A 21,859-nucleotide genomic window follows, 5' to 3' on the forward strand; every position below is an offset into this window, starting at 1 on the left:
ATTATTATTATTATTATTCTTTATTTCATTTAGGATCCCACCAATTTGGACAAATTTAACGTCTCCAGCTTTTTTCACGTGAAGAACAATTTGAAAGTCACCGACCCGGGTAAGAGGGATGGTAGAGAACTGCGGGTAGTCCTCCATTTGCGACCAAAACGTCCCTGGCAAAACTCAAAATATAATGTTCTGTTTAAAAAAAAAGAAAGAAAGAAAAAAAGATGCTGCCATTTTTAATGTCTCAGCCAGCCCCAAAGGTGTTCGGATCGTGTCTGTTGGTTCTCTGCCGGCTTCCCAAATTCGGTGACCTCAAGATGCATCCAGACTATAAACTTTTGAGTTTCATCAAGAGGGGGCATGGGGAAGGCAGCGTCGTCGTATTTCACTTGGAGCAACCAGATTTTCTAAGCGGCCGAGGTTAAAATGTAACAACGGTGGGTTTCCTGATCTATTGCAATCTTTCGCAGATGACGAAAAGGCCAGATCGGACCCCTCCTATTATTTGAAAAATGCCAACATGGAAACCAGGGAGACGCTGTCGGAGTTATACAAAGAATTCAAAGGGGACGATATTTTGGCAGCCACAATGAAAGAGCCGGAGAAGAAGAAAACAGACAGGCTGAATGCGGTGAGTTGATAACGTCAAGGGGCCATTTTAAAAAAAAAAACACGACAGGAGAACGGCGTGAATCTAGAACCCTGCTTTTTTTTTTTTTCCAAACTTGGCCCCTGGAAGACGGGAGTCACTTCCAACTCCCAAAATGCCAGGTTGGAAAAACGCCGGTGGAGTTGAGTTAGATTGGCCGCGTCAACACTAACGGGATAAGAGTTTTCTCTCTTTATTATTTCCTTTTCAGCTCTCTAGAGTCCTTCCGAATGGCCCCTAAAGCCTGTTGTGATTCAGGGTCAGCCTGTGGGTTCGGCAGTTGGGTCGGATGACTCAGAGGAGGAGGAGGAGGGGGGTGTTGAAGAACTTGCTGATGAGAGCCCCCAGCCAGGCCCCTCCCACCTGGTGGAGACCCAGCTGTGTGAGCCTGACAGCGTGGATGAAGATGACCCACAGCTGGCCCTGTTCAAGGACGCCCGACGCAGGAGGCAGTCAATTAGGAGTAAACAGAGGAAGGCAATGGGGCTCCTCGGAAGGAGGCAGAGAGAAGCCACGCCCTGAACTCTATATAAGGGGAATGTGTGGGAGGGCTGGTTTGCTGAAGGCAACCGCTTGGATAGTTCATGTTTCTTAAAGCTTCTGTTTCTTGGTTTGTCTTGTTCCGTTTGTTTTTGTGGTAATAAATTTGGCAGGCGTAATTCCAGCCTCTTGCCTTCTTGTAAAAGGGGTTGTCCCTGCTTTTGATGCAGGGCCGGTAGCAGGCTGGTACAGAACAAAGCCAAAACCAGATGTGGCATAGAAGGAAAGTGCGGTGAGGAGGGGAGAGGAAAGGGAAACACTGCAAATCAACTGTTTTGAAGCCGGACAGGCTCCCCATGACTGCCATTTTTTTTCTTTTTTTAGCAAAGACAGTTCCTCCTGGCATCCTCCCCTTTGCAGGCCCTATGTTCTCTCCCAGTACAGGGAGTCCTCAGCCTACGACCAGTTGCGCCCCAAATTTACGTTGCTCAGTGAGAGAAATTTCTTAAGCCGGCTTTGCCCCCGTTTGACGACGTCTCTCGCCAGATTTGTTAAGCGAATCGCTGCGGTTGTTCAATTAGTAACCCCGTTGTGAAGTGAAGCTGGCTTCCCCGTGGACTTTGCTGGTCAGAAAGTCGCCAGAGGGGATCATGTCACACACACACACACACGGGACACTGCGACCGTCATAAATACGGGCCAGTTGCCAAGAACCTGAATTTTGTTCATGTGACCATGGGGGATGCTGTAAGTGCTAAAGGCGGTCGCAAGTCGCTTTTTTCAGTGGTGATGTAACTTTGGACGGCCACTAAATGAACTGTTGTAAGTCGAGGACTGCCCGTATTGCAAGTATTCTCCCTCTGATCTCGCTCATCTGTTGCTGTTTTTAACAGGCTCACTATTCCACAGGGAGAGTCAGCGCCTCGTTCACATCCACAGCCATGGCGCCTGAGACGACGCACGAAGCAGGTAAAGGTCCTTCCTTCCTTCCTTCCTTCCTTCCTTCCTTCCTTCCTTCCTTCCTTCCTTCCTTCCTCCCTTCCTCTGCATAAATTCCACTCCCTTCTAGCACTGATGATGTTACCTAGTTTGGGTAATGAAATGTCTGCAAGAAAAGTAGCAAGCTCAAATACCTAAGACCCCACCATCCATCCATCCTTCCTTCCTTCCTCCCTTCCTTCCTCCCTCCCTCCCTCTCTCCCTCCATCCCTCCCTCCCTCTGCATAAATTCCACTCCCTTCTAGCACTGATGATGTTACCTAGTTTGGGTAATGAAATGTCTGCAAGAAAAGAAGCAAGCTCAGAGAATACCTAGGACCCCACAATCCTTCCTTCCTTCCTTCCTTCCTTCCTTCCTTCCTTCCTTCCTTCCTTCCTTCCTTCCTTCCTTCCTTCCTTCCTTCCTTCCTCCCTTCCTCTGCATAAATTCCACTCCCTTCTAGCACTGATGATGTTACCTAGTTTGGGTAATGAAATGTCTGCAAGAAAAGAAGCAAGCTCAAAGAATACCTAGGACCCCACAATCCATCCTTCCTTCCTTCCTTCCTTCCTTCCTTCCTTCCTTCCTTTCCTCCCTCCCTCCCTCCCTCCCTCCTTTCCACAAATCCCACTCCCTTCTAGCCACCCAGCTCAGAGAGCACCAGGCACCCCTCAGCAATGCGTCAATGCAACCATGTGCCCTTGGCCTCTGTCAACAGCTGCCATAGATGACGACGTGGTGCGCTACCAATACGTCAAGAAGAAGGGCTACGTCCGGTTACACACCAACCGAGGAGACCTCAACCTGGAGCTTCACTGCGACATGGTAAGGCCACGGTTGGCTTGTGGGTTGCCACGTTCTTCAGATGCAGATGGTCCCTCAGCTGCCTCAAGGCGGAAGGTCCTATAAATCCTGTGGGCCCCAAAGGTGGAGGTGGTGGTGGTGATGATTTGCGAAGGAAGTTTTGCATTGTAACCACTGTGCACCATGGAAGGAAGGAAGGAAGGAAGGAAGGAAGGAAGGAAGGAAGGAAGGAAGGAAGGGAGGGAGGGAGGGAGGGAGGGAGGGAGGGCAATAGCAATAGTACTTAGACTTATATACCGCTTCACAGTGCTTTACAGCCCTCTCTTAAGCAGTGTACAGAGTCACCCTATTGCCCCCGAACAATCTCGGTCTTCGTTTCACCGTCCTCGGATGGAAAGGCTGCGTCAACCTTGAGCTGGTCAGGATCGAACTCTTGGCTTTGGGCAGAGTCAGCCTGCCACGCTGCACTCTAACCACTGCATCACCAGGGCTCATCTGCGAAATCTTTCCAGATGTGGTAACCTCTGGACTCCTGCCTCTGATGTTTTGATTATCCCCGCTTAGCAGTGTAGCTTTGGGGCCCGTTTGTGTCGTAAGCCAAAGACGACGACTCCGTCTAGTAAAAGCCTCCAAAGAAAGATGCTCTTTGATCACCCGGATGAATCTCCCTGGGAAGAGCTCTGCCTCCAGCGCGTATTTTTAGATCCTCCGTGTGGAGGTGAGGAGCGGGGAATCTGTGTACAGCGCCGGCTTGAGAGGTGACGAAACGGGCAGTGGCGCAGACTTGTCACAACTTGGCGTTGTGCAGGAGCCTTAAACAAAGAGCTTTGCACCGTCTTCATTTTTCTTTGCGTCGGTTGAACAGCCCAGAGTCCTTGTTTCCTTCCTTCCTCCCTCTTTCGCTTTGTCTCCTTCCTTCCTTCCTTCCCTCCTTCCTTCCTCTCCCTCCCTTCCTCTCTTTCCCTTCTTATCCCTCCCTCCCTCCCTTCCTTTTGTCCTTCCTTCTCTATTTCTTTCCCTTTGTTCTTATCCCTCCCTTTCTCTTTATCTCCTTCCTTCCTTCCTTCTTTCCTTCCTTCCTCTCTCCCTCCATCCCTTTCCCTTCTTTCTTATCCTCCCTCCGTCCCTTACTTTTGTCCTTCCTTCTCTATTTACTTCTTTGTTCTTATCCCTCCCTTTCTTCTCTATCTCCTTCCTTCTTCCTTCTCTCCCTTCCTCCCTTTATCTCTTTCCCTTCTTATCCTTCCTCCCTTCCTTTTGTCTTCTATTTATTTCTTTCCCTTTGTTCTTATCCCTCCCTTTCTTCTCTATCTCCTTCCTTCCCTCCTGTTTTTTTTCTTTTTCCTTCCTTCCTTCCTTCCTTCCTTTTCCTTCCATCCACCCATCCTGTTGAGGTCCTGGGCCCCAGATCCCTGCTTTGTGCATCAACCCTAATCAAAGCAACCCTCGCAGATGGCTGTCGAGAGCTTTCCATTGCCGGAATCACACTTTCCTACCGTGCCACGGGCATCTCTTTGATTCGAGGTGTTGAAGCCACGTCCTCTTCGTGTGGCCTCCGTCAAAAACCCGGGTGTGTCGTTGTGAAGATCTCAAGGGCTGGCAGGTTAGGTTTCACGGAAGATCATCATCTTGGGACAAAAGAAAGTGACCGAGAAGCGACGCCTCGTGAGTGGAAGGAAAAAGACAATGTAATCCAGTGATCTTTTGAAGACACCCTGTGCCTTCCAAGTGAGCCCAGCCATTCAGCTTCTCTACTTTGGGGGAAGTTGAATTGTTTGTACCATCTTTGCCAGTTGCCCCAATCAACTGGGACTTTGAGCTTTGACCAATCAAACTGGGAAAGCAAGACTGCTCTACACAGGTAGTCCCCGGCTGACCGCCACAATTTGAGCCCCAAATTTATGTTGCTAAGCGAGACGGTTGCCAAGTGAGTTTTGCCTCATTTTATGACCTTTCTCGCCACGGTTGTTACACGAGCCACTCACCCCAATCGTTAAGGGCCTAACACTGGTGAAGTGAACCTGGATTCCCCATTGGCTTTTGCTTGTCAGAAGGTCGCAAAACGGGATCACACGACTCCGGGACATGACAGCCGTGATAAACGTGAGCCGGTTGCCAAGCATGCGAGTTTTGATCAGCGTGAAAATGGTCACAACGTCTCTCTCTCTTTCTCTTTTTTCCCCCGAACGGCCGCTAAATGAATTGTTGTAAGTCGAGGACAACCTGCACTTATTTTTACACCTTGCTGTGCATTGACTCTCTTTCCCGGGAAAGTTGAAAAGGTCTCCGCTTCGGAGCTTTCAAGGAGTGAGGTTGGAGCAAAGAAGCTTTTAAGCTGTTTATTTCTCATCCTTCCTTTCAGGAACGTTACTAAGGCAACTCCGGCTGGCTTGCCAGAATGTGATGCGCCTCGCATGATGCGCAAGCAGTGGCCATGGGAACCAGCTCTCTCCATGCGTCTGGAAAGAGCGAGAGAGAGACAGCCTGTGTATAAATATAAATAAAAATCTCAGGAAAATAATTTGCAGCCCACAGAGTGTTTGTAAAAAAATAAAAAATGACGCCTCTTATCTCTTTCCACTGTTAAAGCAATTTATTATTGCTTTACTGAGCGCTGAAAGGGGCAATTTGGGCTCTCCCTAAAAGGAAAAATTCATTTTTTGCAGAACAGCGCTGGGGAGTGGGGGGGGGGGGGGAAAGTGACTTACCACTGTTTTTTTTTTCCTCCTTGACGACCGTTGCAACGTCTCTGCGTTCGCGTGGTCAAAAGTTCGGCCGTGATCAAAGTTGGGATAACACGAAATGTTGAAATAAAAGAAATTTTGGTCACTAAATTTTTAAGAGATTTGGAAATTATTAGAAAATAAGAACGTTATATTGTATTATCAATTTGTGCATGTAGAAAGTGAGAACTTAAATAGATAAGACGTGTATCCTGAACACCGGATGTTGCGAGGAATTGTGACAAAGGGAATCGGGGTCATTCAAAACTTGGAAATGATAGATATTAAAAGGTTAAATTTAATTATTAATGGCAAATGAAAATTGGAAAAAACTCACTAGGTTACTGATGGTCTAAAAGATTGAATGTTAAAACAACCAAGATATATATAAACTAAGAACTACTAAGAAATTTATTTTTCATTTGATTGACAGAACAAGAAGTGTATTAACTTAAATATGAGACAGTATATATTAAAAGGGAAAAGAGAGGAAATATTTACTGTAATAGTTTGAGATTTTTACCAATGATATCTTTATGTAAATGAATTATTGTAACTCAGCCGCCACGTTGCTTTTCAAAGATATAAATGTAACATTAGAAAATCAATATAATTTTTTTTTAAAAACTTCGGCCGCTTGGCAACTGGTTTCATATTTATGACGGTCGCAGTGGTCCCGTGCGGGGTGGGGGTGTCATCTGATCACATTTTGCGACCTCCTGACAAGCAGGTCACTTCTGTTGCTAAGCGAGGCATTTGAGAAGTAGCTTTTGCCTCGTTTTATGACCACTGCTTGCCGTTCTTGTTTAAGCGATTCACCGGAGTTTGTTAAGTTAGTAACACAGTCGTTAAGCGAAGCTGGCTTCCCCATTAGTTTTTTGCTTGTTGGACGGTCGCAAAAGGGGATCACGCGATCCCGAGACTGTCACACCTAACGAGTCGGTTGCCAAGCGTCTGATTTTTGATCGTGTTTGATGCTGCGACGGTCGTAAGTGTGCAAACTGGTCGTAAGTCACTTTTTCCAGGGCATCGCAACTTCGAACAGTCACTAAACGAATTGTGGCACGTCAAGGACTACCTGTGATCTCAGCCGTGGCTTATTTTTTTATTTATTTACTATTTATTTGTGAAATGTACCTGCTGCCTCTCTCGCCGTGGGGCTTCCCTAGGCGGCTTAAGGCAATGAAAAGGAAGAAACGAACAGAAGTGTCAACAAAACAGAAGGGTAGAACAATAGAATAAGCGTTAAAAAAAATAAAATGGCGAGAATCTATCCATTATGATAACGAAAGGCAAAGAGGTGGAAAGAACAAAGGGTTTCGCCGTAGTTCTTCCCACCAACGGCTTTCCTGTGTAAAAACCGACTTGATTTCATTACAAGCAGCTTGTCTGTTTGTTTTTTCTCTCTTCCCCTGTCTTTCCCAGACCCCTAGAACCTGTGAAAACTTCATTAAACTCTGCAAGAAGAACTACTACGATGGGACCATATTTCACCGATCCATTCGTAATTTCGTGGTGAGTATCGAACTGGAAGGCCGAAGGCAGAAATATTTGCTCGGCAAACGAGAGAGAAAGAGAGTTGCTGGGGTCTTAATTAAGGGCTGTCCTGGGTGCAGTTGCCGCCATCTCCTCTAGATCAACAACCAGTATTTGAGGGGCTGCCACAAAGAAGAGGAGGGGGGTGTCACGTTATTCACCAAAGCACCGGAGGGCAGGACAAGAAACAACAGTTGGAAACTGATCAAAGAGAGAAGCAACCTGGAAGCAGGACAAATTTCCTAATAGCGAGGACAATCAACCAGTGGAACAGCTTGCCACTAGAAATTGTGGGTGCTCCCATCACTGGAGATTTTTAAGAAGAGGCTAGACAGTCACTTGTCTGAGCTGGTAGGGGTTCTCCTGCTTGAGCAGGGGGCTGGACTAGAAGACCTCCAAGGTCCCTTCCATCTCCTATTCTATTCTATTCTATTCTATTCTATTCTATTCTATTCTATTCTATTCTATTCTATTTTCTATTCTATTCCATTCCATTCTACAATATTTCTATTCTATTCTATTCTGTTCTTATTCTTATTCTGTTATTATTTTATTCTGTTCTACTATTTTATTCCATTATTCTATTCTATTTTATTCTTATTCTATTTTTATTCTGTTCTATTCTTACTCATTCTATTCTATTCTATTCTATTCTATTCTATTCTATTCTATTCTATTCTATTCTATTCTATTCTATTCTATTCTAAATTTCTATTTCTATTTCTGTTCAACTGCAGTGGACCTAGCCTAAAGCCTGACCCAAACAGAACATGTTCCAGAGCAGCAGAGAATTGCTCGGTGTCCTTAACCGCCCTCGTTGCCATCAATCACGCCATCATCAGTTCAACCTCAGAAGTTGCCTTTTCAGACAGAGTTAGTCCTTGACTTTACGACCACAGTTGAACCCCTAACATTTCTTCTCTCTTGGACCCTGACCCACAGTTCACCCTGTGAGGAAGTCTGTGCCTGGAGAACTTGTGGGTTTTGCTACTATTTCCCCTTCCCTGTTCAGCTGCTGAAAACTTTATTTATTGTAATTTGGTTGATGGATTACGGCAGGGCCCCAGTTAAAGGAGAAGGAAATAAAAAAATAACGGTTTTCTTTTCTCCAGTGGGTTGATAAAAAGGAACATCTTGAAGGATCTCAACGATAAATCCACAGCTGTTCAGCTTCTCCCCCCCCCCTTACATTGTCTTTATCTTTTGATTGTCTAGATTCAAGGTGGAGACCCAACCGGGACTGGAACAGGTAAAGAATCCCAGATTTTCTTTCTTTGACTCATTTTAGTTCTTTGTAGACCCTGTGGCAGGAGGAAAACCTCATTATTCTATTATTATTATTATTATTATTATTATTATTATTATTATTATTATTATTATTATTATTATTATTATTATTATTATTATTATTATTATTATTATTTATTATTATTATTATTATTATTATTATTCTTTTCTATTCTATTCTTATTCTATTCTATTATTCTATTTTACTCTATTATTATTCTATAATATTCTACTCTATTCTAATTATTATTCTGTTCTATTCTATTCTACTGTATTCTATTATTATTCTATTCTGTTATTCTATCCTATCCTATCCTATCCTATCCTATCCTGTTCTAAATATTTGCTTCTGATAAGGACCAGTTCAGGAGGAAAAACTTTTATTATTTATTTATTTATTTATTTATTTATTTATTTATTTATTTATTTATTTATTTGACTTATATACCGCCCGTAGGATGCAGGGCGGTTCACAAGGTTTTTTTAAAAACAATGCAGCAAATTACAAAAAATTAAAAACAATTAAAATGATTACATTAACCTTGAAATAAAAACCCCAATTAAAATACAATTAAAACCCCAGTTTTAAGCGTGAGCTTAAATGGACTCCAGAAGATGGTAGAGGACAGGAAGGCCTGGAGGAATGTTGTCCATAGGGTCGCGATGGGTCGGACACAACTTCGCAGCTAACAACAACAAAACCCCAGTTAATACTCTCAGTCCAGGCCAGAAAGCTCAAAGAGCCAGGTCTTCAGGTCCCGGCGGAATGAGCGAAGGTCAGGGGCAGTCCTAAGCTCTACGGGCAGCTGGTTACAAAGGGCAGGCGCGCCCACAGAGAAGGCCCTCCCCCTGGGTATTGAAAATGACAGCCGTTCATCTCTCCTCGTGTGGAAGGAGCAGCCATGCAACTGGGGCAGAGTGAAATTGAAATTCCACGCTGGGTCTGTACAGGAACGAAAATCAGGAGAGGCAGATGAAGAGGAGTCCAAAGTGGATTCCTTGGAGGTGTCTCCTACAGAAATAGGTCAGATAGTTCTCCTTGCACAGAGTGAACATCCGGGACGCTTCACTTTCTTTCAAATCTCTTCCAAGGGCAGGAAACAAATCTGGACCCACCGATAAAGGGGACTGGTTTTTGCTCTGTGTGTGGGTTTTTTTCCCCCCTTTTTAATTGAGTTGGCAGAGATTTCTGGCACTTCGCCATCTGCCAGTAGTAACCACAAAGCTGTCCCTTTGTCTTAGCTGTAAATTGTACAGCTGAAAATTTGGGATTTGACAAGAGATGGATTTGTGGCATCCGTGGTGCTCCTTGAACTTGCTTGTTTTCATGTAAGTGTTTCATCAGCCAACTACGTAATATCACTGCTAGAAGGTGGGAGGAGGGGGATTGTGTGGTCCTTAGTGCTCTCTGATCCTGGTAGTTTCTAGCAGATGTTTCATGACCCAACTAGGTAACATCATCAGGTGTAGAAAGATGTGGGTTTTGTGGAGAGGAGGAGGAGCACTGTAAATAGCTGGACCTCAGTTACAGACAGAGCAAAGATCTCCCTTTCTCCACCATCCAGACAAGATCCTTTTGAGAAGTTGGACATACGACCCTACGGTGGAACTTAAGAGTTGCCTTGAGGCAGCCCGTCGGCTTTTACTCCATGCCGGAAATGGCTTTCCCTTCCATTCCCTGCTCCCCCTTCTGTCCCGTGGAAGCAGCGCTGGCTTTCAGACACGTCCGCCTTTTCATTCCAGGAGGAGAGTCGTGCTGGGGGAAGCCGTTCAAAGACGAACTGAGGCCCAACTTGTCCCACACAGGACGAGGCGTCCTCAGCATGGCCAACACGGGGCCCAACACGAACAAGTCTCAGTTGTAAGTGGTGACTTGGCTCTTCCCGTGTCCTCACGCGCTCCCGTCAGGACACGGGAACCTCTGGAAAGAGCGAGGACTTGGTTCTCCAGGTGGAATCTAACTTCAAAGGTGGTCTTCTCACTTATCTTCATCTGCTTAATGTTTGCAGCTTCTACTTTGTCATTAAAAAAAGGCCCATCTTAGAGCATCTTTGAGGACCACCTGGAAGATTTTTTTTAAAAAAAAACCACCATACTAGTGAATCCTTTGAAGAGCATATTTGTAACTCGGCATTGAATTGGGGTATCCTTGGTGCTCTCTGAGCTTGGTTGGTTTTCTTGCAGACGTTTCATGACCCAGTTAGGTAATGTCATCAGTGTTAGAAGGGAGGAGGAGGAGGAGTGGCACTGGGGGGGGGCTGGTGCTCTCTGAGCATGGTTGTTTTCTTGCAGACGTTTCATGACCCAGCTAGGTAATGTCATCAGTGTTAGAAGGGAGGAAGAAGAGGAGGAGGAGGACGACGACGACTGTAGGATTCTTTGTGCACTCTGAGCTTGGTTGTTTTCTTGCAGACGTTTCATGACCCAGTTAGGTCATCGGTGCAAAAGCTGAGGACTCTTCCGCTGAGGAGCGCCGATGACATTACCTAGTTGGGCCATGAAACGTCTGCCAGAAAGCCACCAAGCTCAGAAAGCACCAAGGACCCCACAGTCCAACAGGTAACTGGACGATTGCTGCAAAGCAAAATTCGTCACGGGCCGTCCCCGGCATACAACTCTAATGGAGCCTGCCCATTATGGTCGTAAGTTACGATGATCGTGAAGAGGGTCAGCCATGTGACCCATCCCATTTTACAACCATCTTCGCCCCAATCGTTAAAACACCACAGCGACCAAGCCAACAATTGTTCCCTGTGGACAACACAACACTCTTTACCGTCCAGTTTTGCCGAAAACTGGAAATAAATGCTGGTTTTGGCGGAAAACGTCATAAAATGCAGTCATACAACCTTGCAAGGGCCATAAATGCTGGCCACTCGCTAAATGCCCAAAATGCGGTCACGTGACTGTGGATGGGGCAACCATCACAAATAGCCTGAGAGAGATCTATTATGCCATATTTTCCCGAAAATAAGACCGTGTCTTATATTAATTTTTGCTCCCCAAGGCACGTTAGGGCTTGTGTTCTTATTTTCGGGGAAATACTAAATGCGTCCATCTGCCTGATGATCTTAACTGGGGCGTATTTTTTTAGGGTGGGGCTTTTAATACGAGCATCCTGAAAAATCACGCTAGGGCTTATTTTTCCAGTTAGGTCTTATTATTATGGGGAAAAATTTCGGGTAATTTTAAACATATTTTGTTCATAAATGGAGGATAGCTACAGCTCCCGCAGTGGCCTTTCCCCCCCCCCCCCGGCTTCCTGTGTTTCTTCCATTTGTAAAACACAAAGAGTTCCGGCAGTGCCGTAAATTAAATCTTTAATTTAATTTAATCAACCCAGTCGTGGCACCCTGTAATTGGATTTGTGAAGCCACCGATTGCATAGCCCAGCTCGGGGGAATTTTTTTACGTTTTTTTGTCCCCCCCCCCCCCAATTTTTTCAATTTCATCCGGAACTGTCTTGCCGTTCGCTCTGCCAAGACAGGTCTACCCCCTCAAAACTGGTGACCCTTTGGCTGAGACGAGTCACAGCTCTTGGCGTTGTTGTGATTCGCTTGTTTTGGGGGATGCTCTCGATGCGTTCATTTCACGACATGCTTCCTTTTTCTCCTTCCAGCTTCATTACGTTCCGCTCCTGTGCCTATCTGGATAAGAAGCACACTATATTTGGAAGGTAAAGTTAAAAAATTTCTCCATATCGTAGCCAGCATTTCGTAATGGCCATAATAGCAATCTGTACAGCAACCAGTTTATTATTATTATTATTATTATTATTATTATTTAAAAAAATGACTGGCCCCCTCAGTGTAAAAGAGCTCAAATTCATGAGCCTGCTTACCATTGATAAATGCTCCGATCGTTTGATAGGGGATTCTTTAGAAACCGCTGCTCTGCCATATATCTAAATAAAAGCTTTCCTGGTTTGTCCCCACAAGCTTGAGAGATCTAAAAGCAGAGTCTGTACAGACATTCATAATTTGAGTCTTCGGCCTGTCAGAGCCTTGGTGGAGCAGTGGGCTAATGCCTCCTTAAGTAACACCGGCTGCCTGCAATGAGTGCAGGTTCGAGTCCCACCAGGCTCAAGGTTGACTCAGCCTTCCATCCTTCCGAGGCAGGTCAAATGAGGACCCAGATTGTTGGGGGGCAATAAGCTGACTTTGTAATAATGCCGCTGGGGGGGGGGGCAAAAGCCCTAATAAGCAGGCATATACATAGAATGAAGGCTATTGCTAAGCACATTGATTTGTGCTTCTTAGATTGTAAGCCGCCCTGAGTCTTCGGAGAAGGGCGGGATATAAATGGGATTTTTTTAAAAAAAGGCTCATTCTTCCTTTTCCGTCAGAACTTCAGCCTTGCAATAATGAAAACAAACAAACAAACTTTTGGTTAGAGCCTACAGCTCAACATGTGGCCTTTTCCTAGCTGGTCATCTTACTGCTGGTGAGGTAGCCCTTATTACAGTCACCCAAGTCACAGCAACCTCTTCCTCAGGTTAACATTAAGGGCGAGGGAGCTTTAAGTCAATTTAAATGAGCACAAAGCTACCCGTGTTTCTCAATCTGGGCTTCATGAAGATAGGTGGACTTCAGCTCCCAGAATCCCCCAGCTAGACTGGTTAAGTAGGTGAAATGGGGGGGAAATTAACACAGGTTGGACTGAAAATTGCACCGATAAGAAGAGAATATATGTAGCTCAGGGTGGAACTGTGGGGTCCCTGGTGCTCTCTGAGCTTGGTTGTTTTCCTGCAGACGTTTCATTACCCAAACTAAGTAGCATCATCAGTGCTGGAAGGGAGTGGAATTTATGGAGAGGAGGAAGGAAGGAAGGAAAGAAAGAAAAAAAGAAAGAGAAAGAAAAGAAAGAAAGAAAGAAAGAAAGAAAGAAAGAAAGAAAGAAAGAAAGAAAGAAAGAAAGAAAGAAAGAAAGAAAGAAAGAAAGAAAAAGAAAGAAAGAAAAAAAGAAAACGAACTATGAGGTCCTTGGTGCTCTCTGAGCTTGCTTGTTTTCTTGCAGACGTTTTATTACCCAGCTAGGTAACATCATCAGTGCTAGAAGGGAGTGGGGTTCGTGGAGAGGAGGAGGAGGAGGAGGAGGAGGAAGAGTTCAGCACCGCGTGTTTTTCCTCGCTTTTGATCAGTTCCGATGAAAAGCCATTTATTTTAACAAAAATAAAATAACAATAGTGAAATAAGCTCCTTTCAGAACTGTAGGAAGCACGCCGGCGCAAAGACAAGAGCGAGCATTTTTTCCAGTGGTGGTCCAACTGGTTGGAGTGATCTCAAGGCCTAATTAGAGACACACGCACGCACGCACACAGACACACCCGCAAAAGGAGAAGACACTCAAGTTAATTGTGAGGGGAACCTGCGAGCTTTAAATGCAAAGTGCCCTCCAGGGGCAATTAACAATGTCACCGGGGGGGGGGGGGTTTGAATCTTTAACAAGGGGAAGAAAAGCAGCAGGGGAGGGAAATAATGGGGCGACTGCGGCTTTTCTGGGTGCCGTTTTGCACAAGAGCTGGTCTGGAAAGCCCCCTCCCCCTCCCAGGTTTAAAAGCAAAGGGAATGAATCATGCGGTCATTGGGCTCCAAGGGGGACCCTGGAGGTCTTCTAGTCCCACCCCCTGCTTAAGGCACCAGCGCCCTCATACCAGGGGTCTTCAAACGCCGCCCTTTTACCGTTCAGCTCCCGGAATTCCCCCCGTCATAAAAAGGGCCAAGTTTGTCAGAGCCCTGCCTTACACCCACCCAGTCGAATGGTGGAGGAGGACAGGATTTCTATTCTATCCTCCACCATCCGGTCAGAACGGGGGAAGCTTCTTGGATGAGGAGCGAAACGTCTTCAAAGAAAAAAATCCAATTGCCTCCTGGGAAAAAAAGCACCTTTGGGGACAAGCTGCCTCCTTCCGAATTTCGTCTTTCCTGACTCCGGCTGGCCTCTCTTTTTTCCCCCCAGAGTGGTAGGCGGCTTCGAGGCTCTGACCGCGATGGAGAACGTGGAGAGCGACCCCAAGACGGACCGTCCCAAGGTGAGCCGTCTTCAAGGCCAAGATCAAACAGACGCAGAATTGGCCCTGGGTTGGGTGGGGCTAGGATTTCAACTTTGCGAGAAGCCTGTGGGGGGAAAAAAATGTTTTATTTTCCTGTTCTCTCTCTCTCTCTCTCTCTCTCTCTCTCTCTTTTTCAAGGAGGAAATAAAAATCAAGTCCACCACGGTTTTTGTTGATCCGTACGAAGAGGCAGATGCCCAGGTGAGATTGAGGGACATCAAGTTGCCTAACAAAAGAATTCGGGAAGAAAATTGACGTGTGGCCTTCACACACACACACACACAGACACACACACACACACACACACACACGTATTCCTTCCTTCCTCCCCCCTGAGGGGAAGGAAGATCTTTCTTTTTTTTTCCTTCCTTTTGATTTTTTTTCCTTCCTTCTTTCCCCTCTTCCTCCCCATCTCCCTTCTCCCCATTTTTCTATCTTTCTTCCCCCTCTCCTTTCTTTCTCTCCTTCCTTCTTTCCTCTTCTTCCCTCTTTTCTTTTTCTTTCCTTCTTTCCCTCCCTCCCTCCCTTTCCTTCCTTTCTTCCTCCTTCCCTCCCTCCCTTCCTTTTCTTCTTTCCTTCCTCCCTCCTTTTCTTCTTTCCTTCCTTCCTCCCTCCCTTTTCTTTTTTCCTTCCTTCCTTCCTTCCTTCCTTTCCTTCCTTCCTTCCTCCCCATCTCCCTTCTCCCCATTTTTCTATCTTTCTTCCCCCCTCTCCTTTCTTTCTCTCCTTCCTTCTTTCCCTCCCTCGCTCCCTCCCTCCCTCGCTTCCTTCCTTCTTTCCTTCCTCTGCTCATCTCAGCCACTGACTCTGGGCACCTTATAGTACTAAAACTATAAATACTTTGCGCACCTGTGGCCCATCTCAGCTTTTCAGCCCAGCCGTGCTCCGTGGCCTGTTTAAAACCTCCCTTTTCTGGGCTTTTCGGGAAGCTTGACCTGGCTCCGTTGGCTTTCTCCCAGGTGGCTAGAGAGAGAGAGAAGGCCCAGCTGGAAGAGGAGGCAATGAAGGCGAAAAGCAGAGACATCCCACAGAAGGAGCCTTCCGCGCCAAAAACGTACCGCGCGGGAGTTGGCAAATACATTAATATAGCAGCGGCGTAAGTTCCGGTTGTATTTTACCATTATTATTTTTTTTGAGTTTCCAGGTTCTGTTCCGTAGGGAGAGAAAGCAGTAACGCACGTGTATGTGACGTAGGAAAAAAAAAACAAAACCTCTTTCCAGTGGATCCTATTGAATCTGCGCAAAGACTTTCTTTTCTTTTTCTTATGGGTTCAGGCAGCGAAAATATCAGTTTGCCCCACAGGAAAGCAGCTTAGAGCCAGCTAGCTTTGTGGAGGACCAGATAGCTCAAGGGTGACGGGTTTCTGCTTCTCTTGAAACACCCCCCCCCCCTGGAGGTGTGGTAGTTTAGAAGCTACCTATTTTCACATGTGGTGGCCTTGTAGAAATATAAAAGCTTTTTGGATTAAAATTTGGTGGAACATTCAAAAGATTCTTAAGAGAAAGATAAAGTTTTCTCCGCAATTGTTTTTATTGGGTATTGTTGTAGATTGCGATGTTAAAGAAACTAACTTGATGTTGAACATGATAACGGCAGCACGGTTACTGGTGGGACAATATTGGAAGAAGGATAGTTTGCCCACTGTAGAAGAATGGGTGTTTAAAGTTTCGAATCTTGCAGAAATGTCTAAGATTTCTGCTTATCTGAAGGATCATTCACAGGAAAGATATATTTCAGTTTGGAGGAGATGGATAAATTATATTCAAAACAAATATGGGGCTAAAAAGTTCCATTTAGCTTATGAGTAGATTTTAGTGGGATATTGTTATTGGTACTTTGTTTGTAGTTATGTTAAAGGGGAGTTAAAGCACATTATGAATTTGGTTAATTGTATATTATGCATAATTTTTATTTAGAATATGATTATTGTAACTATAATCCTGTATTTAGCTCTGGGAAGTGGGGGAGGGAAAGTGGGTGGGTTTGGGGTGGGAGGGATTTGGGGATATATTGTAAAAATTTTTGTAAAACTCTTTAATAAAAAAAGGAAAAAAAGAACACCCCCCCCCCCGTCGAAAACAGCATTTGAACTTTTCACTCTTCACTTTAAAAAAAAAATTTTTTTCCCCAAAGTGGTTCCTCTGAAAGACGAGGTGGAAAGCCTCGTGGGGTTTTTAAATGACTGAAGTTAGGGGAAAATTCAGGTGATTTGTACTACTTGGCTTCATCCTTGTCTCCCCCCCCCTTGTAAATTTCTACTCCTCTCTTCCATTCTTTTTGGAAGCCAGGGTCTGCTTGTAGGGCGACCTTAAGCCAGGGTCTGCTTGTAGGGCGACCTTAAGTCAGGGTCTGTTTGTAGGGTGACCTTAAGCCAGAGTTTGTAGCATGACTTTAAGCCAGGGTCTGCTTGTAGCGTGACCTTAAGCCAGGGTCTTTTTGTACCGTGATTTTAAACCAAGGTCTGTTTGTAGTGTGACCTCAAACCAGGGCCTGCTTGCAGGAGATGGGGGTTGTGTGTGACTTGTGCATTTTGTGATGCAGGAAGCGAGCCGCAGAAGACGGGCCGTCCACCAGTGTGGTCAGCAAGAAGGAGAGGAAAACCGGCAGCTTTGGAGATTTCAGCTCCTGGTAGCCCGGAGTGGAGGACCAGCCTGGCGCCTCAGCTGGCGTCCCAGGAAAAAAAAAAAGACTTTTTACCCTAATCTTTCCCTTAATAAAGTTCCCCTGGCAACTCTTTGTCGGTGGTCCAGGGCTTTGGCCAAAGACGAGGCTTCTTCTCTGCAAGTCCACGGCAACTCGCAAAGCTCCGCCGATTTTAAACGGCCTGGGACCTAAGCAGAAGAAAGGGGAGAACTTCCGTTTCACGGTGGAGAGGCTGATGGACGGATCTGCAAGGAGGCCGTTGGGATGGTGGGCCACGCTCCTTGCCAAGGTGGGCCTCCTCAGGCCACCCTTTGGAGCAGCTGCCCACTCTTGAAAGACGCGCTCAGTCGCTGCGTCCCGCCTGCCAATTCCAAGCCAACATCTTGGCGTAGAGGAGGAGCCGGTGGATTCAGATCCTCAACCGTTGCTTAGTTGAGAATTCTGCGTCGAAGAAAACCTCCCTTCCTGCTTAGTGCCGCAGCTCTGCTCCAGGGTCCCTTTAGTTCAGGGGTAGGCAACCTCGGCTCTTTTATGACTCATGGACTTCAACTCCCAGAATTCCTGAGCCAGCCAAGCTGGCTCAGGAATTCTGGGAGTTGAAGTCCATGAGTCATAAAAGAGCCGAGGTTGCCTACCCCTGCTTTAGTTGCTGGAGAGCTGTCTCCTCTTTGATGGGCCCGCCGACCTGTTCACCCACTGTGCCACTTTGAGGGCAAGGCGCCATCCCAGTCCCACCAGTTCCGCCCAGCAAGGTGTCAAAAACTTGCATGGCCCCCCCAAAAAAAGGGGAAAAAAAATGAGTCTTCGACTTACGGCTATTTGCTTAGTGACTCTTTGAAGTTACAACGGCACTGAAAAAGGGGCTTATGACCATTTTTCACACTTAACGACCGTTGCAGCGTCCCCCAGGGTCCTGCGATTCACATTCGGATGCTTGGCAACTGATTCATACTTACAACGGTCACGGTCCCAAGTGAAGTCAGTGGCGGGGAGGGGGAGGGCAGCTTGTCACTCAGGTTGTGGGGTGCCTGTGGGGGGGATCCATGGGTCTCTGGTGAAGGGGAGTGGGATGGGTGGGTGCCTTCCCTCCCTCTCTCCCTCCCATTCTCCCTTCCTTCCTTCGATACTTCCTCCCACCTTCCCTCTGTTCCTTTTCCTTGATCCTTCCTTCTCATTGTCCCTCTCAACACCCACAACTTCTGGAGGCAATTTAAATTTAAAACCTTTTTTAAAAAAAACACTTGCTGGCCACTAACTTTAGCGTTTCCAGCCAGGCATGCAGAGGGAGATTGGAGCAGAGTTTATATCGAATTGTCAACTTCCAACAGTAACTTGAGATGGAAGGGACCTTGAGGTCATCTAGTCTAACCCACTGCTCTCACAAAGAGAGTATTGTACTTGTATTTCTGATAAATGCCTATCCAGTTTCTTCTTAAAAGCCTCCAGGGAGGGAGCACCCACAACTTCTGGAGGCAATTTAAATTTTAAACTTCAATATTTTTTTAAAAAAAACCCCACTTCCCCTGATCAGCACAAGCCTCTCCAGGCAAAATTCAAAATGGTGGGGGGGATTTCCTTCCAGTAAGGCAGGGCTCTTGCAACTTGGCCCTTTTATGACTTGTGGACCTCAACTCACAGAATGCCTCAGCCAGGCACTTCAACTCCCAGGATTCCTCAGCCAGGCACGCGGGCTGAGGCATTCTGGGAGTTGCAAGTCCACAGGCCATACAAGGGCCAGGCTGGAAGACCCCTGCAAAGGGGTCAGCAGAACCTGGGCTGGGTCTGGGCCAGGGAGAGGAGGAGGAGGCAGCAGCAGCCACAGGCTATCAATGTCAGGCAAAGGCAAACAAACCATCTTGCAAAGTGCTGCACTTACCAACACAAGCAGAAGCAGAGCAGTTCCCAGAGGGATTACAAGCGGCAGAAGTAGAGTTCCACAGAGTAAGGAAAAAGAATATTTTAAAATTCCAGCTCTCTAGTCCTCAAGCCCAGCAAGCAGCAGGGCTCCCACGCAGCTCCAGCAAAGCAAAAGCAAAAGCAAAAGCAAAAGAGATCTTGCACAAATCAGCCAATCTGCTTCGGTCATGTGACCAGGCACCAAAAAAAAAAAAAGTGACCCACTTCCGGCTTCTCCTCTCCAAGCCACGTGGCTGCAAAGGCCTGTTTTTGGTCGCGATTTTGCATGCTTAACTGTAAGTATCCTTTCTGAATTTATTCTTCTTTGTGAACACTCGCTAAATAAACGTTCAGACCTGGGGGAATTACCTGTATGTGGCCGTTTTTGTTAAAATTAAGAATAGGTCCCTTTCATTTTGAAAATGGGGAGTGGAAAGGTTTTTTTTTAAATAAAATAAAATAAACTCCCAGGGTTTTCTTTGCATTTGTTCCAATTTACTGTGCATTTGAATAACTGCCCCCTGCTTTTAATTAAACAGCCAGTTGCATTTAAACATGGAGGCCTTGTGGAAGAGCCATTGATAGACTCGGGGGCTCCGAGTGGAAAGGTTTTTTTAAAAAAATAATAATAATATAAAATACAATAAAAAACCGCCTAAGGTTTTACTTTGCATTTCTTCCAATTTACTGTGCATTTGAATAACTGCCCCCTGCTTTTAATTAAACAGCCATGTTGCTGCATTTAAACATGAAGACCTTGTTGAAGAGCCATTGATAGACTGTGGCTCCCTTTTTTCCCCAGGCACCCAGTGGAAAGGTTTTTTTTTTCATAAAATAAAATAAACGCCTAAGGTTTTACTTTGCATTTGTTCCAATTTACCATGCACTTGAATAACTGGCCCCTGCTTTTAATAAAACAGCCATGTTGCTGCATTCAAATATGGAGACCTTGTTGAAGAGCCACTGATGGACTTTGTAGCTCCCTTTTTCCCCAGGCACCCAGTGGAAAGGTTTTTTTAAAAATAAAATAAAACTCCTAGGTTTTTTTCATTTGTTCCAATTTAGTGTGCACTTGAATAACTGCACCCTGCTTTTAATTAAGCAGCCAGTTGCATTTAAACATGGAGGCCTTGTGGAAGAGCCATTGATAGACTCTGTGGCTCCCTTTTTTGCAGGCACCCAGTGGAAAGGTTTTTTAAAAATAATAATAATATAAATTCCTAGGGTTTTCTCCTCTGATCAGCCGGGCGAGGTGACCCGGTGACATGCCGAACCTGCCTGTGCACACGGAGAGGCAGAGGAGAGCGCATTGAGATCAGCTCTTAGAGCATCTTCAAAGCCTGACGTTTTCTCTCCCTTCCTTTTATGCCAAGGGTAACCTAGTTAAATTTCATTCTGGTGTGGTCTTGTTTCTTGAGCTGACCTCCCATTTTGCTAACAATCTCTGTCTTCTCCAAAGTCAGTCTTATGTTGGTCTATTGCCATTTCTCCTTCAAATGGCTGGGATTGTATAGTTGATTGGGTTGTCCTCCATGGGGGATGTAGGTGTTCTAAGATACCACACCTTCACACAACAGGCTTCCACAGCTACACAAAGGATGCTGTTTGGAAGCCGTGAATTCTTTGCTCCTAGGACCATCACCTGGGTCCTTGGGTTGGCTTCAAGGATGCATTGAGGACTTTCTCAGATGTGTGTCTTTCCACACTGGCTTTCAGTGCCACAATCATAAAGGTTGGGTAGCTGGGCCCGGTTCTGACACAACACAGGCCAACTTTAGAAGCAACTACACAGAGCATTTCAGAAGATGGAGATTCCCCTCAACCGGAGGATGAGAAACGATGAAGAGCTTGGCTAAGGTCTTTGGTGCCTTCAAGGGGGATTCATCTTGATCATCATGTCAACTTCTTTCATTCACTAATCTTTAACAAGAACATGATACAAGAAAATTAGAGATGGTGCCAAACATAGATTTCCAGCTGCTGTTGGATCACAGCCCCCCCCCCCGCATCCCGATCCTCATGTCAACTTCTTTCATTGACTAATCTTTATCAAGAACATGATAAAAGAAAATTAGAGATGGTGCCAAACATAGATTTCCAGCTGCTGTTGGATCACAGCCCCCCCCAACCCTTACTCTGGCCTGAGGCTGCTGGGAGTTGTAGTTTAGCAACATCCAGACAGGTTTTCTGCCTCTGCTACTGTTTTGTTCTTTGTATTCATTATCTATCTGTCTATCATCTGTCTATCTCATCTATCCATCCATCCATCTCTCATTTCATCTATATCTTTTCTTTATCCACGTTTTCTCTCTTTCATCTGTGTATCTCTTGTCTATATTTTATACATTTTATATCTTTATATCTATATTTTTAATTTTTAATTGTTTAGTTTAACTTATTTATTGGGGCTGTTTATTTAATTTCTTTTAACTTTTGTATTGTTGTTTTTATTGTTGTTAGCCGCCCTGAGTCCTTTGGTAGATAGGGCGGCATATAAGTACCAAAAATAAATAAATAAAATAAATATCTCTTTATCTCATCTATATTTCATCTGCTTATCCATTTGTCTGTCCATCTCTCTATATCTCTTCTCTATTTCATCTCTTCCTCCCTCTTTCCCTCCCTGCAATATCTTTTTTTGCTTGTAATTCATGGAGAAAGGTGGGGGTATTAATACGTATCATAAATAGAAAAAAACACTTTTTGTAACATAAGGTAAAGCTAAAGGTTCCCCCGCACATGTGTGCTAGTCGTTTCCGACTCTAGGGGCCGGTGCTCATCTCCGTTTCAAAGCCGAAGAGCCAGCGCTTGT

At 45.4% G+C, this 21,859-nt stretch overlaps 1 protein-coding gene and 1 long non-coding RNA gene across 2 annotated transcripts in view; one reads left to right on the plus strand and one right to left on the minus strand.

Moving 5' to 3' along the window:
- Window positions 1-17,271, plus strand: part of PPIL2 (peptidylprolyl isomerase like 2) — a 31,514-nt gene extending 14,243 nt beyond the window's left edge. Inside the window, exons 9-20 of the mRNA XM_081338857.1 lie at window positions 34-109; window positions 468-628; window positions 2,020-2,095; window positions 2,824-2,930; window positions 7,058-7,147; window positions 8,384-8,417; window positions 10,199-10,316; window positions 12,075-12,131; window positions 14,414-14,486; window positions 14,646-14,708; window positions 15,467-15,603; window positions 17,050-17,271. Of these exons, the coding sequence (XP_081194983.1) occupies window positions 34-109; window positions 468-628; window positions 2,020-2,095; window positions 2,824-2,930; window positions 7,058-7,147; window positions 8,384-8,417; window positions 10,199-10,316; window positions 12,075-12,131; window positions 14,414-14,486; window positions 14,646-14,708; window positions 15,467-15,603; window positions 17,050-17,140 (1,083 nt within the window). The 3' untranslated portion in view covers window positions 17,141-17,271. The remainder of the gene's footprint in view (window positions 1-33; window positions 110-467; window positions 629-2,019; window positions 2,096-2,823; window positions 2,931-7,057; window positions 7,148-8,383; window positions 8,418-10,198; window positions 10,317-12,074; window positions 12,132-14,413; window positions 14,487-14,645; window positions 14,709-15,466; window positions 15,604-17,049) is intronic.
- LOC308674424 lies at window positions 13,887-19,185 on the minus strand. Its single transcript, XR_014027872.1, has 2 exons — window positions 19,028-19,185; window positions 13,887-14,571 (listed from the first exon to the last, which is right to left on the minus strand). It is a non-coding gene; the product is annotated as an uncharacterized lncRNA (long non-coding RNA).
- Window positions 19,186-21,859: the final 2,674 nt, after the last annotated feature.

Source organism: Vipera berus (assembly GCF_964194415.1).
Source record: "Vipera berus genome assembly, chromosome: 14".
Taxonomy (NCBI): domain Eukaryota; kingdom Metazoa; phylum Chordata; class Lepidosauria; order Squamata; family Viperidae; genus Vipera; species Vipera berus.